Source organism: Carlito syrichta, unplaced genomic scaffold (assembly GCF_000164805.1).
Source record: "Carlito syrichta isolate Samal-C Ts95f unplaced genomic scaffold, Tarsius_syrichta-2.0.1 Scaffold309144, whole genome shotgun sequence".
NCBI lineage: Eukaryota > Metazoa > Chordata > Mammalia > Primates > Tarsiidae > Carlito > Carlito syrichta.
Window position 1 is genome coordinate 248099 of NW_007253240.1, and position 17429 is coordinate 265527.

At 40.3% G+C, this 17429-nt stretch overlaps 1 protein-coding gene across 5 annotated transcripts in view; it reads left to right on the forward strand.

Annotated features, from left to right (window-relative positions):
• The window catches only part of EBF2 (early B-cell factor 2), a 208068-nt gene that overhangs the window by 171868 nt on the left and 18771 nt on the right, over window positions 1-17429 (forward strand). For all 5 annotated transcript variants that reach the window (XM_008066841.1, XM_008066840.1, XM_008066843.1 and 2 more), the window contains one exon: window positions 16726-16814. In XM_008066841.1, the coding sequence (XP_008065032.1) occupies window positions 16726-16814 (89 nt within the window). The remainder of the gene's footprint in view (window positions 1-16725; window positions 16815-17429) is intronic.

A 17429-nucleotide genomic window follows, 5' to 3' on the forward strand; every position in this document is an offset into this window, starting at 1 on the left:
AGGTCAGTTGGAGGCCAGTGTGGTGGCCCAGGCTAGCAATCAAGGCAGCTTGGGCAAGAGTGCTGGTGGTGAGGACAGGCAGAAGTGGATGAAATTTAGGAGGCAGCATTGACGGGACTTGATGATTGATTGGATGGGGTGAAGGTTGGCGAGGGGAGGGGAAGGGATGACTCTCAGGTTTCAGAGTTGAAACATTGGGTGGGTATAGTTTAGAAAGTGATTTTTTTTCAAAGGTATAACGTACTAAGGGAGTTCAGAGGAAGGACAAAATACTTCCAGCTGGCGGGAAGGTGGGAAGATTTAATATTGTAAAGATGTCAATTAATGAATACACTTAGCACAGTGCCAATCAAAATACCAACAAAATGTTTAGGGAAACTTTACAAAGGTTCACCTGGAAAGAAAGGTGCTAAAATAGGATTCTGAAAAATGAGAGGGGCTTGCCCTACAAGACATTATTTTGAGTTTCAATAATTAAAAGAATATGGGGCTTTGTAGGAACATATAGAAGTGGCATGCCCCAAAAGAAAAAACTTTAAAAACAAACGGATTTTGCACACATTAAGAATTTAAATACTTGAGTATTAGAACAGGTGAAGAATCAGGTCAGGTCAGTGTGGAAAAGATGGAATGATTAGCAAATGTCTTGGGCCGATGAGCTAAGCATTAAAAGAAAAACTTAGATTTTAAATTTTCTGTCATACACTAAGATAGATTCAAATTAAATACTTTTAATTGGCCAGGCTCGGAGGCTCAGTCTGTCATCCCAGCACTTTGGAAGGCCAAGGCGAGTGGATTGCCTGAGCCCGCGGGTTCGAGACCAGCCTGGGCAACTTGGCGGGACCTCGTCTCTACAATAAATCAAAAATTAGCTGGGCGTGGGAGTGTGTACCTGTAATTCCGGCTACTTGGAAGGCTGAGGTGGAAGGATTGCCAGAGCCCAGCAGGTTGATGCTGGGGTGACCGTGAGTGTGCCACTGCACTCCAGCCTGGGGGATGGAGTGAGACTCCAACTCAAAAAATATGTATATTTTAAATGTAGACATTAAATATTAAAATGTAAAGATATTAAAATGTAGACATTTAAAAGATTATAGACTTAAAAAATAATTACAATCTTGAGCATTGCTGACATTGACCCTAAAAACAGAGACTATCAAGCAAAGGTGTGATTACATATAAAACAAATGGTCAGGTGTGGTGGGTCATGCCTGTAATCCCAGCACTTATGGGAGGCTGAGGTGAGAGGATTGCTTGAGTTTCTGAGTTTGAGACCAGCCTAGGCAACATAGCAAGACCTCATCTTTACAAAAATTTTTTAAAATTAAGCCAGGCATGGTGATGTGTGCCTGTAGTTCCAGCTACTTGGGAAGTTAAAGAGGAAGAATCACCTGAGACCAGAAGGTCGAGGCCGCCATGAGCCGTGATTATGCCGCTGCACTCCAGTCTGGGCGACAGAGAGCCTGACTCAAATAAAAAAATTTTTTAAATATAAAAATAAGAAATGAATTTTTGCATGCCAAAGTGTCAGGCATTAAATCAGAAGGGAAAGGACAAACTGGGAATGTATTTGCTCTGTATGACACATCAGCCCATGTATAAATAGATTCTGGAAACTACAGAAGGTGGGAGGGCAGGATGAGGGTGCAGATTGAAAAAATTACCTATTGGGTATAGTGTTCACTATTTCAGTGACAGGTTCACTAAAAGCCCAGGCTTCACCACTTCGCAATATATGCGTGTTAGAAATCTGGACTTGTACCCCCTACATCTATAAAAAAAAATTTTTTTTGAGTCAGAGTCTCACTCTGTCACCCAGGCTGGAGTGCAGGGACACACTCACGGCCACCCCAGCGTCAACCCATTGGGCTCAGGCGATCCTTTCGCCTCAGCCTTCCAGGGAGCCAGAACAACAGGCGTGTGCTATGATGCCCGGCTAATTTTTGATTTTATTGTAGAGACGAGGTCTCGCCATGTTGCCCGGGCTGATCTCGAACCCACAGGCTCAGACAATCCACTCACCTCGGCCTCCCAAAGTGCTGGGAGCTGAGTCATCAAGCCTGGCCAAAAAAATTTTAAATAAGAAACAATAATTCATTCATTTGAATGCATCCACCATGCGGTGCGTTGGGGATAAAGAGATGAAAGTTAGTGATCTTAAAAAAAAAAAAAGAAAGTTAGTGATCTTAAAAATGAAAGAGGAAAAGACAAATACCCAAATAGAAATCTAGCAAGTAATAGCAGGAGTTAGTTCAGGAAAAATGCCATTAAGCAATAAACATGTAAGAAAATCGCAACATTAATAATCAAATACATGCAAATTAGGAAAACAAGAGGATTACATTTTTTGCCCTATCAAGTTGGCAAAGACTTTTTTTAAAAAGACAAACGAAAATACCCAGGTTGGCAAAATTAGAAGGCAGTGGGGACTTTCTAACAGACGACTGTAGGAACACAATGGGGATAGGCACCAGCCTTGCAAATGTATGTGCACTTTGATCCAGCAATCCTGCTCCTAGGAATGTGTACTTAGGAAATAATTGCATTTGCCTGAAGGCTATTTGCTGGAGCACTGTTTATTGTAGTGAAATTGAAAACATCCTTAGTGTCCATTAGGGGATTCATTAAATAAATAACAGAACATCTTTATGCTTTTTTAGACGTTAAAAATAATGCCATGGACAGGTATTTATTTACATGAAAGACATCTGTGATATAGGTTTTTAAAAATCCTGAAAAGTCTATATAGTATGATCCATCTGTGCAAATGAGCAGTTGTACAAAAAAAAACCCAAGTAAGGTATGGAATCCTACAACAGTAGTTTCCTGGTGGTGGATTTATTGAAAACTTTTTCCTGTTGCTTATTTGTGTCTATTATTTTCTAATAGAATTAAATGATTGTAATACAAAATTAGAAGAAGGAAGTATGATACAAAATAGTGTCACACATGTTTAAATACTGAAACACACACATCAGGAAACTTGAGTTTTCAGGTACAAAGTGTCTCCAGCTGGACAGTTGGGGAAGCTTCTTCTAGAAGCCTGCCGTTGAGAAGACGCAGTGAGGGGTGGGGAAGGTAAGGGCTCAGGATTTTGTTCTTTCACAAATGGAGAAGTAACCAGAAACACAAAGGCTACCAAGGATGGGTCAGGAGGTTGGTCACGCTCTAGAAAAACTTCCACCCTGCGGTCCCTGTGCCAAATGCACCTCGGGCGATGGAGACAGGAAGCTGATGTCATCCAGAGAGGATTCCAGAACCCATAGGGTTGGTGGCCTCCGGGATCTCCCGCTGCCTAATGAAAAACTGACTTAATCTGAGGACTGAAAAGGTGGTGGCTTCCAGAGGTGACAGGCTGCTGCACTACAGGGCTGAGGTCCTCGCTCCTGTTGCCTGGATGGAGATTCTCAGCTGCTTCTCTGGATGGAGATGGACAAAGGGCTCTGGTCTTTCCAGCCTGGCCTCCTGAGGACTGAAATTGAAACACTGAGCCATGCGCTCTGGGCACCTTGGGAGTCAGCTTCTCCAATCTCATACCTAGTACCTCTCTGCAGGATGGCGCTCCAAGGGGGTTGTAGGCCTAGGCAAAACACTCAGCTCCAGTGGCATGGCAGTGGGGTGGGGTTGGCGGTGCGGGGACCATCTTGGTTTCAGAGGAAAAGAAACACTTGAAACCTAGAGAGCATTTGTGGGGGCTGAGTGAGCACTCTGGTCCGGGCTGGGTCCAAGAGGAGACACATTGGATCGGCCAGAAGCGCAGCCTTCGGGGGCTGCATTGCCGCCCATCCCTGTGTGCCCTTTTGTCAAGTCACCTGGCCTCTCAGAGCCTCATTTTCTCCCTCTGTAAAGCTCTGGGGCTAATTACGCTAGACCCATTGGCGTTTCTCTGATTTGGCTCTTGGTGAGAATCATGCTTGACGCCATTCCAGACGTACCAAATCATACTCTTCCGAGAGGGCCTAAGAATCTGTATTTTAAGCAAAGACATGAGTTTGAAGGAACCTGAGTTCTATTCACAATGTTGATTCTGTTGCAGAGACTTTCTGGGGGATAAAGTAATCCGCACGTGGGAGGGTTCTTATGAGGCCGGGTCCTTTCACTGAACACAATGGTAGTGTTTCCTTTTAGGTGGAACTTTCTAGAAGGAGACTCAAAGAGCAGGAGGCGGGAAGGGAGAGGCTCCAGGCAGCATGGTGTGCTAGACTTAGAGCCCGTGAAGTGCCTCGGATTTCTGAGAAGTGATAGACATTATCCTCTCCATGAATAACCAAAGTTGCAGAAGGCAGAGGAATACGAGCTCCATATTTTTATGGCACTTGAGAGAACTTGGCACTCGGGTGGGCTGTTGTCTAGAAGAGAGCCGGTGACAAGAGTGAAGAACAGGTGAGGATTTGTGCCCCAACTTTCAGGCAATTCCTTAACAGTTTTGGAAATTCCTGAACTCTCCTTTGTGTCATTTTTCTGACCTAAGAAAATGGGTATATACTTGCCTTACCAAGAAGATAAAATTACACACACACGCAAAGGCATTTATGCCTATCAGTATAAACCTACAAGCAAAATTCACTCTTGTCAGCATCTGGCAGGAAGATACATGTAGCTATGGAGAGTTCTAGGAGGCTTCCTTGCTCATTGCTGTTGAATCAGTGGTGGGTTTCTTGGTGTGTCTTCTCTTCCGGAAACTGTGAATTCTTCTGGAAAGACCTGTCACATCGTGCCCTTTATATCTTGGTCTAGATTAGAAATCAGGGTTTTGTAGGAGACAGAGAAGGCCAAGGCAGTTTGAGAATGTGGGTTTTGCAGGTGAGGGTCAAGGGGGGAAGCAGGTATTGAAGATGGCCCAAGGGAACAGAAGAGACCAACTGGGGCCCAGCTTGTCCAAGTGCACACAGAGTAGGCGCTTTACAAGGCGTGCAGTAGAACTCAGAGGCTGACAAAGACAGCCCGGCTAATTGTGACATACTGAAAAACCAAATAATTCATGTTAACTAATCTCCTCACCCAGAATACTTCTTATCTTTTACCTTATTTGGGAGAAAGTATTCATCAGTAGGAATATGGCAAGAGCAGGAGGCAGCTGGGAGGGAAAATGAGAGGCCTAGATTTTTTCACAAACCCCCAAACCATACCCCAAACAGCCTCCTCCCCAAGGCTCTGCACGAGTCATGGGGTCCTGCCTTCATAAAGCTGCGCTGCACAGATGTGCAAGCCGGATTTCAAATGTTAATAGCTCATCCACTTTGCATTTCTTTTTTCTTTTTTTTTTTCCTTGCTGCAGCGTTATCCTGGAAAAAAAAATCCCGTTGAGGAAATGAATCTGATTTTTAGTTCAAAATACCCAATTCAGACATCCAAAACTGGCCCGAGTACAATTGTTCCCTGTGCAGACTGGGAGCAGGTTGAAGCCATGGCCCTCCTGGTAGTCTGTACTTTTACTGAAGTTGCCTCCACCCCAACTCTTGTGAAATTCAGATCCATCAACCAGCTGAGTCTGAGAAATGATGTCTCCGTTGTTAGCCCCAGAATAGGGAGCTGTTGTTTCACTAGAGACCTCCCAGGCCCTTAATGGACCTGTGCTCTTGGCTATAATATTCTAAATACACATCACGGAGAGCAGGAGCATATTCATAACTGCTCCGCTGTGGCATTTAGATTTACCCTTGAAATTTATCTTTAATTTTTACAGTTGTCTCCTTAACCATGTATATTACTCCCTTCTTCAAACAATCTGTCTTGCTGCTGCAGTTTTTCTCGGAACCAAAGCGTAATTAAATATTAAATTAATATTTCATTTAAAATTAAATATCAAAGGCTTCAATCTAATCTTCCGCTCATGCACTGTTGGTTCTCTCCTCGTATTTCTTGTCCCTGTGTCCACAAAGGCGGGTGCCACCTCTTAAGAGTGTGTTCCTATATTACCTTTGTTCCCTTTTGTTTTTAAATTGGCGACAGCGAACTTCTGCAGCCTTGAAGCAAAAGGATGTTGGAGTGAGTTCAATGCAGCCAAAGTCAAAGGCGACTTAATTCAACAGCCTGTGACTTCAACCCCACTCATCTCTGCTCCTCAGAGAAGAATGCCACATTTTCGAATCAATAATAACCTAGAATTATACAATGCCAGAGCTTATGAGGGGTCTTGGAGGCTGTTTCGCCCCACCTTTTGTCTTTGCAGAGAAATAAAGCAAAGCCCCGCCTGGCCAGGTGGCCAGGTGAAGGTGGTATTATTCATCAGTGTTGGGATCTAAGGAAGATTCCCAAGCCAGGATCAGCTTTACGCCAGCACGCCATCATCGGCTATGAAAAAATTTAACTGAGGAACATTAAAAGATTACTTTAATGTAGCCTTTGAATGTTGGATACATGAGGAGCAGGACAAAAGGGAGATGATGGGGCCAGGAATTTGGGAAGAGGAGGAGGGAGAGAGGGAAAGCAACACCATAGCACATGGAAGGAAGGCTTCGTGGAATCAACATGTAGGATCAAAGTACTACGAAGACATGGACACTGTCAAGGGAAGAGGAGACTGGAGAAGTCCTAAAGGGGCATGAGGGCAGGGGCTCTTCCATGTTTATCTAAATTCCTTCAAAAACTACGGAGTTTCACACCTTCCTGTCCTCTCTTTGATCAAAGCCACATGGCAGATTCAACCTGTTTCCAGTCAGAACAGGGAATAATTGTACTCAGATCAGTTTTGGGTGTCTGAATTGGGTATTTTTAACTAAAAATCAGATTCATTTCCTCAATAGGATTTTTTTTTTCCAGGTTATTGCTGTACAAAGAAAAAAAAGAGAAAGAAATGCAGGTGTTCCTGATATGTGTATTTTCTCCTCCATTGAATATCAAGGTCTACCTTCTGATCTGGTGTTTATTTGGCAATCACATCATGTAGGTTTTAGGGTTTTTTGGTTTTGTTTTTTGGTTTTCTGGAATGGGAAGAGCAAGACTCATAGTGGTTTTCTTTACTCTTGAAGAAAGTTGGTATTTAGAGTTAGGATTGCAGGGATCCTCTAGTTCTCTGGAATGTCACCCTTTGTGGGCCATGGGCTCTGTAAACATTTGATAAAAGTGAAAATCCTCTTCTGCAGATAAAGGCACATGTGTGCAAACACATGGCTAGGCTCCAAATTTCTACATTTCAGCCTCCTTAATGGCCATCCATAGACTCCAGGGTAAACCCAGGTCCCAAGTGAAGGCTCCCTGCTGGGTAGAGGTGAAACCTGGGCCAGTGGTGTGATCTGCCAACATTGCCAGCATGGCAGCTCGATTGGGCCCTCAGATCTTCCCTCATTTTACTCTGCTCTCAAATTTCCGCAACAAAAATTGATCAGGCCTTGATGTCGCCATCTTTATGATTCATACCTCCATTGATCAAGGGCGCAAATGACCTCTTGCCTGCTATGTCAAGGCTGAATTTTTGAGGGCTAATACAGAGCCCCTCTCTACATTAGCCAGTTTCCCCTATATTCTTGAGGGAACAGAAATAGAAGCATAAGATGGGGTAAGCATTATCTGTATGCTATGCCCATCTTAAGGAAAGAAAATAAAATCATAATGCCAGGCTCGGTGGCTCAGCCTGTAATCCCGCGCCTTTGGGGGGCTGAGGTGAGTGGATTGCCTGAGCCCGTGGGTTCGAGACCCGCCTGGGCAGCGAGACCTCATCTCTACAATAAATCAAAAAATCAGCTGGGCATGGTAGCGCATGCCTGTAATTCCAGCTACTTGGAAGGCTGAGGCGGAAGGATCGCCGGAGCCCAGCAGGTCGAGGCTGCGGTGGCCGGGAGCGGCCACTGCACTCCAGTCTGGGCGACAGAGTGAGACTCCAACTCAAAAAAAAAAAAAAAATCATATAGAAAGAAGTAAAATAAAATTATATAGAATAAATAAAATAAAATCATACAGAAAGAAAATAAAATCATACATTTCACCCATCCTTTGGGAAAATTAATATTGAGTGCTGGCCAGCTTTTATTTTTTTTTTAAAAATGAGTGGTTCCCAGTAGATATTTTTGGTTATATACTATTTACTTAAAAAAAGAAAACTGTTCACACATTGCTTATAGTTTATATCTATTTGTTGGGTCCAAGATATACGTAAGTAACCTCATATATTATACCCGCAATCAAAATGAGAAATGACACATAAGACCCAGGCTCTCAGGAGAAATATTATGAAATCTCAAGGTATTGATGAAAGTTTTTCGAGGCTGATCCAAATGGGATTTAGATTCTGTGGCAGTTGAAATGTGTATTATTAAACTCCTTAAGCAAACCCGAATGACTCCCAGTGGAGGATTACGACAGTCTATGTATAGCAAAGACGAAATTCTCATGTCTGAGTTTTCTCTATTGAATTCCCTCTTGATTAGCTTCTGTAATATTTAACTTTATGCCATGCCATAATTATTTAATAAAAGGTAAATATAAATTATATTTCAGTGGGGATATGACCTTTTACCTTAATGTTATATTACTAAAGAAAGACATAGATAAACAGAGCCTATAGATTGAAGCGTATTTTTAATTTACTCTGTTTTTGCCTTGCCAGCATTTCTCTGTGTCCCTGTCAGCCGAAGGGTTGGCAGAACTTCACAGCGTCCTGCACTCCATGTGGTAGGCGAGGTTGTAAATTTACACTGATGATGGCGGTTAATGGCATGGTTGGCCCTTGGAGACAGTCTTGGTGCTGGTCTTGGGCACCTCATTAGCTAATTGGGATTTACTTGGCTCACACCAGGCCCGAAAAACCAGAGAACACCCAGGAGGTGGGGAGGGAGAGCGGGAAGGGGGAAGCTTGGATTCAAGGTGAAGCTGAATCTAAAAGATGCAAAAGCAACCGGTCATTTTGGAAGTCAGTCTGGAACAAAAGTGAATGTTATCAGACCAGACCTTGATATTTGGAACACTGAGGTTGACTGGGTTTTCCTTTTATGGAGGAGAATTCCTCTTACGTTGGCTGAGTCTGAGATGTTTTAACTTCGTGATTTCAACTTCAGACATGCACTTGATTAAATTACGAAATTGTGTTTGTATGAGAGTGTGTGTGTGTGCGCGCGTGTGTGTGCATGTGTGTGTAGAAAGAAAGAAGGAGAAAGAGATTATTCCCTGTCCACATAGATGACAGTGTACTTCACGAACTTTTTTCTTATTTGGATACACACATGACCCGTCCCACGGTTTATGGAGTCTGGCAGAGACCTGCCCCCACACAATCAACCTAAAAACCGACAATTGTGCCTCATTGTTTCAGTTTGAAGCATGAATTGCTAAGCCAGTGTGGTGAAGATACTTTGCCATGTCAAAGGTGGGGGCTGGAGAGGGGAAAGAAGGGAGGTCAAGAGAAACTAGACATGACCCTTTTTGTCCTGGTGGTTTTCAGTCCGGTTGGGGAGAACAATGGGCTATACGCAGGTGATAAGTTCTGTGAAAGGTGTCATCTCCATCCCACCTCTGTGTGCTGATTAGAGCCTAACTTCAGAGCATTCCTCTGTGAGCCACAGGAAGGACAGAGGAATCAGGAGGGTGGTGGTGGGATGTGGGAGTGTGGAGGGGTTTCACAGTGCTCTCGCGAGAGTCAGCAAGCATGCAGATGCCCAGGAAGGGACAAAGACAAAACACAGAGACGAGGAGGGGTTTGATTTTCTACCTTATGGGATATTTCTTTAATTTGTATTCAGCATGTTGGGAGCCTACCTGTATCTGTAACGTTTCCGTTTTCTCCATCTGAGGAAATCTGTACCTTCAATAACAAATTGTGCATATTTCCAAAAAAAAAAAAAAAAAAAATGAAGCAGTGATGAATTTTGAGAATTCTGTCACCGAATCTGTTTGCCCTGCAGCCCTGGGCAGCTGTTTGTGTTTGCTGGTTGATACCACATGGGGCCTTCCACTCTCAGAAAGAAATGAGTCAGGTGACCCAGGCAGGGCCTCTGCAGTGCTTTGCTTGAAGCTGGGGAGGAAGCAGAGAGAAGGATGGAAGGAACGTGTCTAGTTCTGCAGCAGAAAAGGTTAGGAGCACAGGCTTTGGAGTTAGAGAAACAGGGTACACATGCCACTGTCACCACCTGACACTTCACTGCAATGGGGATAAAACCCACGTCACAGGGTTGTAATCAGAATTCAATGAGCTAATGTAGGTAAAAGGGTTAGCAGAATGCCTGTATCACAGTAAGCCTTCAGTAAGTTCTATCAGTGGTAATAACAGTTTTCATTATTGAGTATTATAGCCACTAAATATCCTGATATTAAAGAAAAAGGCTTTTAAATTACTAACATTGCAATGCTAAGTGGAAATAAAGTTCACATAATGATTCCAAATATTCGTACAGCTATTCTTACATGTGTTTCTGGGTAAGGCGGTATTGTGAGTGCAAGTATTTAATCTGCCTCCCACCCCCGGAATATATCGAAGGATATTTTTAGGAAAACACTGAAAATAGGGAAAATCTGGTATTAATGCTTGTCGCTAGACTGGAGTCTTCAATATGCCAGAAATTTTGTGCCCTTGCGCTGGTGTGTGCAGACCAGCTTGTGCTGGCGGGCACGTGGACTCCAGCTGGCCATTCTTCTCCAGGAAAGAATGATGGGACTAGGAGGTAATGAAGGAGACCTGGAAAAAAAATCCCAAGGCATCTCCTGTTCCCACACTGAGGTGTGAGAACAAGTAGCACAAGCAGCAATTTGATCTTGAATGAGAAAGGGTGTGCTTAACAATTCTGTATCCAGAGCAGCTGTCACTTTTGTGCAAGAAAGACAGAAAGATAGCCCAGACAGAACTCAACTCTTATTCTTCCTGGTGTCATCTGACTATTGGGGATTTGAATCGGTAAAGAAATGCAAGAAGGGAAAAGTTGTGGTATCACAGGATTGGTGATCAGCAGAGAAAGCTGTTAAGTATAAAGTATCTAAATCATTGTTACTATGGTGATAAGACTTAATATATATATGAAAAACAGTTTCTAAAAGATACAGATCTTAGAAAATCTAATAATAGTAATATCAGCCCAGGATGATAAACTGTCAGCAAAAATGTAAAAGTGGAGAGAATGAGGTGGAAGAATTGGAGGGAAACAAAATTCCTTATATATGCAGGGACTCAACAGACTCCAATAATTAGAAAAATACAAGAATGTTTTTAGAGAAATCTAAAGGTACTCCTTCAAATTATAACAAGATGTGTATCTTTCAAATCATTAGTGAAAAATATATATTTTAAAACTGTTAGAAATACAAGGAGAATGTGGAAAGAGGTTCATAGTAGTAAAAAATTGATAAAATGTGTCAAATAATGTGATAAAAAGATATAGTAAATAAAACATTAAAGCATTACCCATGAATACAGACAATACTGATATATATTAATGAATAAAAAACCCTGTGTTCCAAAAGACAGATATTGTGTGGGCCACCTTTTTGAATCCAGTGCAGTTGACTAGAATAAGCAACTAGCAATTTAATGCTCAACTACATAGAAATTTTAGTATCTTTTTATTGGAATTAAAGGAAGTCAAAATTAGAACTACGATTATTCATAAAATTATAACAAGAAGGGAAGGGATTGCACCATGGATAGGAGATTCGAAATTTTAAACAACTACTGTATAGAATCTACACTAAAACATTTACAATCTTGGTGAAATAGATGATTTTTTTTCTAGAAAAACACAAAAGATATTGAGAAATAATGAATTCAAGGTTTCTGTTGGGCAATCAGGTGGACAGTGGAGCCATTCGCTGAGAATCTTATGAGCCTGGGTATCTCAGGTGGGAGGAACCTATGGGACATCCAGGTGGAATTTTCCAGCCAACGGAAGGATGCATAATTTCAGGCAAGCTGTAGAGACTAGAGATGAAAATTTGTGATGATCAGCCTGTAGCTGGACATGGAAATCATGGAGCATTGATGACGTTGCCTAGGAGAAGTTACAGCAAAGCAGGAAATGACCTTGGTAGCCACCATGAGGAGCATCAACATTTACAAGACAGGCTGAGAAGGAACAGTCTACACAGTAGACTGAGATGGCATGACTGGAGAGGTAGCAGGAAAGCCTGGCAGCATGAGTTCCGGAAAGCCAGTGGGTGGGAATATTTCCGGAAGTTGAGAATGTGCGCAGTGTCACATGCTAACTTGGGAATAAGATAAGGATTGACAAGTTCCTCTTGATTTAGTTAAAATGTTATTGGTGACCTTGACAAGAGCAATTTTACTAGGGTTCTTTCAAACTTTTAGCCAAGAGATACAACTATCTATGCTATATAAGTTTTATAGCACGTAGGATAAAATACAGAAAACTTCTCAATTCATTTTTCAAAGGTGGCATAAAATAAAAACCAATCATAAGTTGGACAGAGCCATGGACACAATCCTAGTAATTAATAAAGACATGTAAATCTCTAATAACAATAACTGACACTGGAGTGCTCACGTGTCAGGCATTATTTCTGGTAACTTAATTGATTTAATCCTCACTGGTAGTCTTGAGAAAATATTAAATTGAATTCAGAAATATACTAAGAAAATTGTATACTACATTCAGTAGTTAATGTTTAACTGTGAACTATTGGGAAAAATGGTCAAAGAAGAAAATTCATATGATTGTAATTTTCTAAAATTCCAACAAGTCCTGATAAAAACCCTTATTGAAGCATGGTAAATAATATCAATCTCAAATAACCAACATTGCATTTGGTAATCAAATATGTGTCATTCCCATTTAAAGGAAAACTAGTAAAAATGCCCAACCTTATCCTCATTCTGGGGCATTGTTTGGCAAGGTTTAGCCAACACAAGAATGGGACTAAGAGAACTAACTGGGATGAATATACCTATCAGAGGAGACAAAAGTGATCATTATCTATAGATGATATCAATGTATAAGCCTCAGAGAAGGAACGGGGAAAAAAAAATGACATCTGTCTGGGGTCTGGTTACAAAATAACAGATAGCTATCTTTGGTTAAATCTTTTATATGCCAAGCATCATGCTGGCATTATATAAATAAAACCATTATGTAAATGGTTTATATAATTTTCACAGCAAACCCATGAGATAGATTTTATACAGCTCATAGAAATTGTGGAGCTGGAATTCAAACCCAAGACCTACTTGACCCTAAAGCTGATTCTCTTAATGTCTATACTATAGATGGCCACACACTACCTTTGCCATATGCCTGCACAGGTATATCAAAATCAAGTGTTTCTAGAGACTAAAAACACTCTTGAAAAATATGATGAAAAAGTAATCATATTCACAGTAAAGACAGAAAGTGAAATACATAGTAAAAAATTAAAATGAAAAACAAAAAACTGAGCACCTGTGTAATGAACACCTATACATTTTCCTGGAGGAACTCGAGAAGATGGGATATCGATATTACAAAGTTATTCATTTTCTCTCTTTGTAGGTTTAGTGCAACTGAAACATCTTTTTAAAATGACCCTAAGGTTAATCTGGAAGAATAAATGGATAAGAATTGTTAAGAAAATGTAGTTTTAAAAGATTGTGGGTGAGGCGTGGTAGCTCATGCCTCTAAACCCAGTACTTCGGGAGGCTGAGGCAGGAGGATTGCTTGAACCTAAGAGTTCAAGACCAGTCTAGGCAACATAGCAAGACCTTGTCTCTACAAAAAATAAAAAACTTTGCTGGGCATGGTGGCCTGCGCCTGTAGTCCCAGATACTCAGGAGTCTAAGGTGGAAGGATCACCTGAGCCCAGGAGGTTGAGGCTCTGATGAGCCATGATCATGCCAGTACACTCCACCCTGGGTGACAGAGTGAGACCCTGACTCAAAAAAAAAAATTGTCTATCTGTGGAAGAACACTTATACTATCAAATATTAAACATGTATTACAACCACAATAGCGAAACATAGATCAATACAGCAGAATAGACCATCTAGAAACCATTCAATAAATTGTGAAATTCCATAAGTTTTGTCAAGCATAAACATTGTGTGATGGTGTGTGTGTGTACTTACCAAATCTTGGGACGGGGATGAATGCCTAAGGACAAATTGGTACGTGATATTGTAACATGACGACAGAGTGTTAAAAATCATAGTATGTTAAGAGTTTTTATAAGTAAAAAAAGAAAAGCGTATAGAAAGTATTAATAAGCAGTTCATAAAAGGAGAAATTAAAATGATCAGCAAATCTAAGAAAAAAAAATTTTTCAACCTCACTGGTGAATAACGAAACGTAAGTTAATATGACCACATGCATTGCTGGAGGGAGCATAAATTCTTACTTTCTCCAGAAGAGTGATTTGACTGTGAATGGCATTAAATATAAATCATAATTTTTGGTCCGGTAATTCTAATTCTTGGAATTTTCCGATTGAAATAATTAAAGTTATGCACAAAGGATAATTATTGCTCTGATTTTTATAATAGTGAGAAATTAGAATCACATAAATGCCCAACATTAGGAAGTCATTTAAATAAATTATAGAACATGTCATGGAAAAATATGCAGGAATTTTAAATAATGTTATAAAAGAATATTTAATAACCTGGGGAAACATTTATGATATATTGTTAAGTGGATGAAAAGTAGGTTATGTAACAATGTGAAGAGTATTTCTCTGAATAATTTTAAGTATGTGTGTGCTTTAATCTGAAAGGATATAAGCAAAAACATTACTCCAGGACATCTCTTAAGTGGTGGGTTGATGATGATTTTTATTTTTTTTTACTTCTAGATCTAACACTTTAAATAATTTCTTTAAAGAAAAGATGTTTTCACAGTTAGAATCATAGTGGCATATATTTATAAAATATGAATGTAAAAAGGAAGATTTTAATGGAAATATGACCGGGCACGGTGGCTCAAGCACTTTGGGAGGCCGAAGTGAGAGGATTGCCTGAGCCCACGGATTCAAGAACAGCCTGGGCAACTTGGCGAGACCTCGTCTCTACAATAAATAAAAAAATCAGCCAGGTGTGGTCGCATGCACCTGTAGTTCCGGCTACTTAGAAGGCTGAGGCGGAAGGATTGCTGGAACCCAGCAGGTCAAGGCTGCAGTGGCTGGGAGCATGCCACTGCACTCTAGTCTGGGTGACAGAGTGAGACTCCAACTTAAAATAAAGTAAATAAAAGGAAATAAACACGTCCATGCTTATCGTGGTCTGTGAGGAGTAGTACAGGTGGTTATTATTTTATTCTTTGTATCTTTTTCTTTACTGTGATCACGCATTCATTTAAAAGCCTGAAATTTGAGAGGAGGCATAAGTAACACAAAACCACCCATTGGGTACCGTGCCCACGACTGGGGCAGGGGAGGGCTCATCAGAAGCCTAAACTTCACCTTCACGCAAAGTACTTATGCTGCAAATCCTCACATGCACCCCACGATTCTAAAATTTTTTAAAGAGTAAATAAATAAATAAAACCTTGAAATTTAAGCAGCAAACTTTTTAAAAATAAGGGAGGAGGACGGAGAAAGAACAAAATAATCAAATCTGAAAACCCTTTAGCGTTGTAGACATGTCAAAGTGCGCTCATCCACTCATTCATTTTACAATTACTGACATCAGATGCCTACTGTGTGCCAGGCCCTGTCCTAATGCCATCATGGTGGTGAGACAAAGTGAGTTTTACCCCCATGGCCCTGTAGTACAGTGGGGGAGCCTGACATTCCAAAAAATGTACGTGTAACTAAATATCGCAAATAGTGGAAGTGTATGCATTAGAACAGGGTTTTATGCAAATGAGATCACAGAAGGTTTATATATGCATGCATGTAAATACTTAAGGGACTGATTAAGAAAAATGTGATATCTGGAAGATGTATAGATGATAAAGGCATACTTGGGAAGGAGAACCAGGAAAATAATATAAAGGGAGTTTATTATCTTCATATGAAATTGGAATATGATTGCATAAGTTTGTATTATTTGAGAGGAAGCAGAGAATTTTAAGTGTGTGCACTTAAGGCAGAAATGATAAGATAATTGTAATAATCTGAATTTCAAAATGTTATTCTAATGGAAAAACATAAAAGTACTGTACAGGACGTACCCCCAAACCCCCAAAATTATCTTTTTGGAGGGCGGACCCCTTGTAGTACACTCGAAATTTGTTCCTCCAGGTCAATTATTCAACCAAAGTTTTTATCTGGAAGTTTTGAGAAGGTTGCATCATGATTTGTAGAAGAAATGTCCCAAGTTGTGGTTTTTTTCCCACCATGACAATGCACCTGACCACACTGTACTGAGTATTCAGAAGTTTTTGACAAAAACGTCATGACCACTGTGTCCCACCCTCCCTACTCATCTGATCTTGCCCCAAGTGAATTTTTTTGTTTGTTTGTTTCCCTGGACGAAAAAAATCCTCAAAGGGAAACGTTTCACTGATGTGGAAGAGGTGAAACAAAAAATGGCAGAAGCATTAAAAGGCATCAACATGGATGAGTTCAAAAAAACTGGTTTGAGCCATGGAAAAAGCATTGCAATAGGTGTATAGCATCAAACAGAGAGTACTTGGAAGGTGACTGAAGTTTAAACATGTAAGAGCAATTTTTCTGTAAATAAATTCTGGATTTTGGGGGGGTTTTCCCCTCATAAATTCCAAATTTATGTGTGAATTAAACAATGTCAATAGCAAAAAACTGATTATATCCTGATTGCAACCATTTTGCACCCAGAACCTTACTATAGTCCATGGAAGACTTAAGAGCTTTGTTCTATGACCAGTATACATACTCAAAGAGAGGATTTTTATCTTTCAGCGTTAAATGAACCCACCATAGACTATGGCTTCCAAAGACTGCAGAAAGTCATCCCAAGGCATCCTGGAGATCCTGAGAGATTAGCTAAGGTAAAATGCTTTGTAAATTGACATGTGAAAACCTTCTCGTAGAATTTCAGCAAACTTAAGCATTTATGTCCCATTAAAATTAATTAGACCTTGCCTTGAAATCTGGCTAAGTTTTGGATACAAGATGCACTTAAAGTATCTACTTATCTATAAGCATATAAGTAGATACTTACAGTATATATCTATGAAATATATTATGATTATATGTATTAACCTCTGAGGAAATATGAAATCTGAAATTTAAGCTTAGGAAACAGATACGCTGCAGAAGTATTAACTTATAAAGCATTGCCAGCTTTATGAAAATAAATATTTGCATCATTGTCTGAGAGCATGAGTTCCTACTCTTTTGAATTTAATTATGATTTTGTTTACTCGTAATTTCAGGGAGCCATTATTCCACAATCGATTAAATATCCATTGAAGGCCTACTATGCACATAGGTATTTAATGAGGAGAAATTTTCTATGAAACACATCACTTTTAAATGAACTTGTGCAAATCACATTATGAATCTGTCCCACAAATTTAGCTTTTATTTAAAAGGTACATCAATTTATTAGTTGTCACTCGACTAACGAATGAGAAGCTATTAAACTTTTACATCTACATTTG